The sequence below is a fragment of the Clytia hemisphaerica genome, unplaced genomic scaffold (assembly GCF_902728285.1).
Source record: "Clytia hemisphaerica strain Z4C2 unplaced genomic scaffold, Clytia hemisphaerica genome assembly, whole genome shotgun sequence".
Classification (NCBI taxonomy): Eukaryota; Metazoa; Cnidaria; class Hydrozoa; order Leptothecata; family Clytiidae; genus Clytia; species Clytia hemisphaerica.
In genome coordinates, this window is record NW_027104543.1 from 290562 (window position 1) to 298444 (window position 7883).

Sequence of the window (7883 nt, forward strand, 5' to 3'; positions counted from 1 at the left end):
AGACATACCGACTTGCTATCTAAAAATATCAGTTAGAAAGTGAGGCACCCCGCGGTGTAGCGCGGTATTTCAAATGAAAAAGTACTATTTATAATCTTAGAGAAGAAACTTCTTATAACTTTACTAATGAAAACAATGTTTTTCATATTTTTAAATTGTCATTCACCAATTTTTTACAGACCCTCTTGATAATTAAAAGTTTTTAATCGTGAACGATAAATGCAGCAGCAGAATCATTGGCTAAGAGGAAATCCAAATTTCACGAGTTTGTAATTAAAAAAGTTAAATTTCATATCAAATTTTAATGTCAGGGACAGAGATGGAACAAGGCTTTTTAAATGTGCGTTATCCAGCTCCGCTATAACATATCCCTGCTGATACTCAGCGTAGTGATAACGTGATTTGGAAATTTTCTTTTCGTGATTGCGTCGTGATCAGAGGTAAAATCCTAATCATGATTTGAAAGGTTTTTGAGCCGTGATGCGTGATTTGGACGCGTGAGGATACGTGATCATCCAATATTTTTTGCTGATTTTGATTTTGTGATCGTGGTCGAAGACAAAAAAATGCATGATATCGTAATCAGACCTTCCACTAGGGGGGAGGGGAGGTGGGGCTCAAAAATGGATTCAGAATCGAGTTCAGAATTAGCTTGGATTATGGATTTAAAGACTGAATAGGAAGCCGAATCGGCATGAAGGCCCAGCTACATAGGAATGGTCGAATGTTGTTGTTTTTTGCAATGCATATACTTCGTACCAGAAGGTACCAGTTGTTCCATTGAATCGGCAAAGCACTGCTTCTTCAAATATACATAATACAGCACCACGGGCAACGAAATATGCTAATGAAAGAAAGATCCAATGCTAAGCCAATAAGCCAGCCGCCAAAAAATGAAAGTAAACTCTCTCTGTTTGAGTTTCGCCAGAAGTAGTTGAACCATCAAGCAAGTATTTTAATTTTGATTCAACAATCAAAGCTGAGAAATGCTAAGTTGATCTAACTCTTGCTACTTAGATAGGCAAACTAATCCTCGATCCCAAAGCTATTATTATCAGCAATCCAGCAATTTTTCTCTATATGTTTATTTGATGAGTCTCTTCCCTGGTTTTTGTTGTTGAAAAAAGATAAGTGTAATCTGGGCTATTCCATATGTTTACTATTAGGCATACCTTAAGAGAACTTGTCTACTAATATGACCACAAAGGGGGTACGAGAGGCACATCCCCTGAACCACGGTAGCTTAGACAGGAGGAACGCAAAATTTGTGTAAGAATGTAGATAATATAAGAAAAATTAGCTTGTCGTAAACTCCTGCTCTCCTACACGAATTTTGCGCTTTTCTTGTCTACGCTAATGGGCATACTGGGTATACTGTGTGTGGCGCTTACAAAGTTTCAGGCAGGAAACATATGAGTAATGACTAACTTTCCTGAGGCTTGTCACACTTTTACGAGCTAGTAAAGATTCTTATAGCTAGGACTGGGAATAAACCCGTAATCGCCCAGCACACCCCTTAACCGACTTTCTATTTTCTATTTGGTTTGAGTTGCAGGAGGCTTTGAGGCCTATTTTCGCAACTATAGACGCTTTCAATGAGCGCCTTGGACTGACTACCCAATTATTCCCCTCACATGGCATAGGTTGATCCGGCCGAAGGTTCATTCGCTTGCCAAGTGAACCGCTGCGAGTGGGAATCGAACCTCAGTCGCCTGTGCAGCAACCAAGGTCAATGACCACTATACCACAGCGCCTACTACCTACTAGAGGAAACGGTCCTGAATTTCGTCCACGTGACACTCAAGTCATTTCTATAAACCCCTGGAGATATTTTAATTTTATATCTAAGAGGAAAAATTTTTCCATCCATTATAAACAAGAGATTTCTATGACTATGAGATTGGGTAATTGGCAATTATTTATCCCCACCGGCTAAAAAATTCTCAATAAGTATCCCCAGCTGGCACACAACGTTGTTTTAACGTTCATCTAACGTTAAATGGACGTTGTGAACGTAAAATAAATGTTGAAGCAACGTTGTGTGACAGCTGGGTCACTGAAATGGGAGTGGCCGATGAATTATCAGCTAATATAAAATTTCATTACAATTTTTGAGATTTTGAGAGAAAGATTGATGGAAAAGAAGAAAGATGAAAAAGGTGTATGAGGTCTGATTTTTTTAAACAATTTTTTTTATATTTTGATAGTTTTATTTTTGTTCCAAATAATTACTTTTGCTAAGTTGGTCTGTTCTACATTCAAATGAATCCAGAGTATGAAATCGAACGCAAACAAACTCCATTATCACAAAAAAACATTATATTAAAGAGTAACAGTTCACATATTTCTCGATTTTCGGCAAAAGGACATTATCCCAACATTATTGATGATAAGAAGAATCCTTTTTTCAGAGATTTAATAACCAAAATATGAGTTCCAGGTTTCACATGAGTCGCCACAGCTGCAACAATACTACCATATGAGTATTTATCCGTCTCTATAATACGACTGAAACTATCGTCCAAGAAAAATACAGCACCACCAAGATTCGAATAAGATCCAATTAATATCATCCATTCTTTAAGTGGATCACCACTATGCATAGGTACTTGTATTCGTAACCTAAGTTCTGCGTTTTGAGCTCGAGTTCTTAGTCCTTCAGTACGGTCTTTACGCTGAGTGAATCCGTGAGCTGTTGATATCGTGTAGCCATCATTTTTAATGATTTCTACAACGTCACGTTGGTTGAAAGGTAGCCTGCCACTACTTGGTATGTTAAAAGTAAAGCATATAGGATCATCTGATACCATTTGAGATTTAGTGTAAACTGTTTTTGTGAGAGGTTCAACAACAACGGGAGGTAGAGCGAGAGATAAAGAAGAAGTCTGCATTTCCAAGGGAAACAAGTCGTCAATCACTTGTAAAAAAATCTTTCGAACTAAGTGTAAGAATAAGAATCCCATCTGAGCATGCCCAAGTAAACTAGGGTGTGAGTTGTCTGCTGCAAATACTTTTGTAAAGTAAGCGTTGTTCTGAGACATGACTAGTTTCTTGCAGATTAGTTTCCGCCAGCTAACAGTTGGTATCCAATAGTAACGTGATAGATACGTTGCTCCTTCCGTTTCGAGGTTATTACATTGCTGCTCCTCGATATGATCTTTACCTCGAAAGAAATGAGCGTAGATAAGCAGAGGGCGTTTCTCAAGGCGGTATATATTACGTGTTAGCAACTCTAACGGTAATGTAGGGGGAACATCTCTATTATCGAATCTGTGGTAATCATTTGCTGATAATTCCCAAATAACAAGATCAGTAGAATTCCCAAGAACATAATTATTCAAACAATAGGAATAAAAATCACTGCCAATAGCTCCAATCGAATTATCGTGTACTACCATTCTTGAGCCAGTGACTGGTTCAACTAATTCATTCCAAAAATGTTCTAACACTCTGAAATAGACTTTATTTTGATGATGTTCTTTGTATAAAGTTGCTCCTGCTGATATAGAACCACCAAGAATAGCCACATTTACATCAATACCATTCAACGCTTTGAAAACTAAATTTTTGACACGACTTGAACTTGGCGTTGGATAAGAGACTGATTTATTCACCATTGTATAATCAATAAGCAATTCATCCAAAGAATTATACTGGTCCTTGAATAACCAGTAGTCTAAGGGATTCTGTAATAGTTTCTTTTGTAAACTTAGCAATTTGACCTCATTCACCATAGCCTCTATGAAGAAGGTATTGTATAGCAATAGAACCAACAAAATAAACATTTTGTGAAAATTGTTGCGCCTTTCAAGTCTTTTAGAGTTTATGTGTTATTTGCATTCAGCTAGAAATACAAGTTTTGAAAGAATAAGAGATATGTTCATATAAAAATGATTACTTTAATAATTCTTCTTCATTTTCAATTTTGTTTTTTTGTTTCATTTGTTAAATGCTCAATGGTGTATGACAGTTTCTGTTGTTTACACATTTTTGAGTATAACTCTAAAATTTAGCATTTTAAAGATTTTGTTTTTAAATAAGAGTGATATCGTTTGCTTACTCATCAATTTCAATTCACAATAGCTTTTTCACTTTAAATTGCCACAAATGTTGAGCAAGATTGGTCAGAAAGAGGAAAAGAAAAACATTTTTTACTTATATCAGCATTATATAACAATGGGCAGACACTGCGTCGCAGTAGCGGTCTGGCTTAATTTTCTTGGTGGTGCAAACTATCAAATCGGCGCCCCTGGTATTTTTGTCCTTATTTGCGCTCCACCATTAAGTGAAAATATTAAAACCGCCCAACCAAACATCAAAAAAAATTTTGGCGCCCCCTTGAAAAGTTTTTATGGCGCCCCTCTCAGGTCTTTCTGGGTGGTGCACTGCACACCCTGCACCCCCTGCCAGGCCGCCACAGTCTGTGTCCTAATACGAAATATGTGTCTGATATGAAAAGGGAAAACTTATGTAAAAATAAAACCTTTAAACAGTCTTGAGAATTTTACCGCAAACCTTTCATATGAAATGCAAATAAAATGCATTCAATCAATAACATCCGATCTATACATCTAGCCTGTAGGTAAAACCCTTGCTAATATATCTGTTTAAATTGTTTACTACACCCCCTTCGTCAGCCTACATAAAAAACCCTTGATTATAAAAAACATTTATAACATAGAGTGCAGAGGGGTTGAAGCCCCCCCCCCTGAGATTTAGCCCCCACCAAAATTCGAAATAGACAGCCCCCCTACCAAAATACAAAAAAAAATTAATTTAAAAACTAGAACTATCAAAAAGCTTAGTAAAAAGCTAGCAAAATAAACTAGCAAAATAAAAGTTAAAGAATAATAGAACTAACCTATCAGAACTTATAAAGAACAACAAGAAAATAATTTAATGAGATAAAAATTGAACTAGCTAAGGAGGTAGCAGGTTTGATTCCAGCCATCTTAATAGGATGTAGCTCATCATTGGCTAGAACACTTTAGTTAAATTCAAGGCAGCATCTCATCGTTTTGAAAAAGAAAGAAAAACAGAAGAAAGAGAAGAAAGGAATAATAAAAAAATTAGTCAAAAGCGAATGTCAAGTCCTTGCTATCCTTACTAGATTAGGACGTATAAAAAACTTTTTCAATGATCACATGCTTCATTATTACACAAACAAAATACCAAAATGTACAAAGAAAAATTTCTTAGTTCTTGGAAAAAGTTGTTAGGTTAGCCCCCCAGTCAACAGACCTAAACAAATAGCCCCCCCCCCCTGAGTAAGTAGCCCCCCCCCCCAGCCCCAGCCAGAACTTTAGGTTCTAGCCCCCCCCCTAAGAGCCAGGGGGTTGCATGTATAACTCCTTGTAACAAACCCTGACTTTTCGGGGGCCATTCTGTTTCAGCACCTTGTCCTTGCTCATATAGATGCTCATATCAGGGGCATTTAATACCCCATTCTCAAATATAAGTTTCCTTGTAAATATCCCCTTCTCTTAAACCCGGTGGGATTTTTCAGACAGTGGAGGTAAAAACAACGGACTGAAACTCGATGGAGATTGATATTCCCATGTTTTTAATGACTAGCGACTTGAATTCCATTATTTTAGTCAGGAAAATACAATAGGGATTTTAATATTTTCAGTGGGGCAAAATTTGAGCATAATTTTCCGCTGGGGAAAATATTTTGGTCAATATTTACAGTTGGAGATGGGGCGTTTGTAATATTCTAGTTGTGTGACTATATTGAATTTTAGGTAGAGAGGTCGATGGTAGAGAGTAAGTTGTCTGTACACAGACCCAGTATCTACGGCTGATTTCAAAATTCATTGCAGGGTCTGTTGTCATTGTCTTTTCTCATTTGAGAATTTTCAGACTTTTTGATGAGAGAGGGGAGACGACAATTTATAAATCATACTTCATCACAGAGGTCTCCGTAAGGGAATTTTTTTATCAAACAGAAAATGCGCACAGAGCGTACTACGAAGCATTAAATGTGAGATACACTCTGACTACAGAGTAGAAAGTAAGAGGAACTTCTAAGTTAGGAATAATTTCTATTAAAACGCAATTATTTGATGAAATTAAGGGATTTAATGTTGACTTTTAGAGACACTCTAATATCATCTAATCGGTAAATTTGTTAAGAAAATAAAAAAACTGAAAATATACCGCTAATTCAGTTTGCGGATTAAAGATTGTCGGGTTGATTGTTCACAAAGTATACATCTTCTTAGAAAAATCATATATATGTATGTAGAATAAATGCTAAAATTGATAAAGAAGGAACTGAAGTTCTGAGTAACCAGCCGTTAAGCAGCTTATATTGTGTAGCAGTCGGGTAGCAGTTATTGGTCAAATGCTATTATTTCCACGTTAAGCGAAAGGATCTAAAAGTTTCAAGTAGTTCCAGATACTTAATGGAGATTTGACTATTACATTAAAGCTTTTTTTATCTTGGAGAGCCGCTAAATTCGACGGAAGACGGAAGAAAGAATTATAACAGGCGCCATCAAATAAATTGTTTGAGGCGTATTTCCTCCAAAAAGTAGTATCTACTAGGAATCAGAAAACATGGCTTTTTTTACTCATGTAAAAAGATTCTATTATGCAATTGTATTGTTCAAGATGCTGGTTTTCGTTTCTCGTTTGTCAATAAATGGCTTTATGAAGGAGAAGCCAACTTTCATCAGCGATGAAGATCAACAAAAGCTTGGTTTGCAGCTTCTGTCTGGAAATCTACAAACGTTGATGGTATGTGCCATTCTACTTCAAGTGGTGATTTTAATACTGGCAAAATGTCTAAAAATATTCAAGTCAGTTGAAAGCTATTTACTCGTATATTGCAGCATCTCTTGTTGTTTGGATTCTGCTATAGCTTTTACTCTGTTGCTGTTTTGCGGGGAAAGACATGAAAATGAGGGACTTGGAATTGACTATGGTATGGTATATTTTATGCTACTGTTTGCTTTGAGTGATATTATAATGGATTTTATCACTATCATTTATACTTTGAGACAAGAACAATTCCGTTCACTTGCTGATGAGTCAGGTAGGAAACGAAGACGAACTAGAAGGAAAAGACTTCGAAGAAGCTTTATTTAAAAATTCTCAATGTTAATTTAGATATCACAAAAAATATAGTTAATTTTACCAGTATTTTTCCAATGTTCACGATTCAAAGTATATTGCTATTTTTGCCATTGTACTTCATTTTCCAATTTTTGGTAACATTTATGAAAGTGTACTGTAGGGCCAAAAATCACTGAACGAATATTTATCATTTAGTACTTTCAAGCTCCTCCAAGCAGATTGCGAAAATGCCTGAATTGGCTTTTTCACTTGCGTGAATGTGTGAAAATTTAAAAAGAGCTACGTGAAATGAAAAACTGTTCGTGTACCAAAATTGCGTAAATTTCGAAAAAAGAAGACTGTTTCAAAGTTTCGAAGAACACTGGCAAACTCTACCGACCGTAAACTCTTTCGGGCAAAAAAACCTGTTTGCGAATTTTCTTTGTCTTTGGCTTATCGAGGCTCATTTCTTAGTAAGTAATCTACCTTAGACTATAGCATAGTCTAGATTGCGTGAATTCGAAGGTTCACTGCTGCGGGAGCCTCTTTTAAGAATTTTTGTTTTCTTGCTTAAGTTATCCAATAACAAGATGTGCAATACACACACATTGTCTTTCTAAGATTGGTAAAAAAGTATGGAATTTTTTTGAATGAAAAAGTAAATTAATGGTCAGTAGACAGTAGCTTAAAGGTTGGGGGAGACCTTTATAGCTTATTTGTCAGTAACAAGATAAACTATGAAATACAAAACTTAAATTCCAACCTAATAACGAGTCATCATCAAACGACAATCGGGTAGTGATTGCTGTCCCGTACGTGTTAAG

At 36.2% G+C, this 7883-nt stretch overlaps 1 protein-coding gene across 1 annotated transcript; it reads right to left on the bottom strand.

Moving 5' to 3' along the window:
• Nucleotides 1-2220: 2220 nt before the first annotated feature.
• On the bottom strand, nt 2221-3875 carry LOC136822623 (uncharacterized). The gene has a single exon (XM_067078892.1). It carries the CDS (start codon nt 3783-3785, stop codon nt 2370-2372), a length of 1416 nt encoding a protein of 471 aa, XP_066934993.1. The 5' UTR covers nt 3786-3875; the 3' UTR covers nt 2221-2369.
• Nucleotides 3876-7883: the final 4008 nt, after the last annotated feature.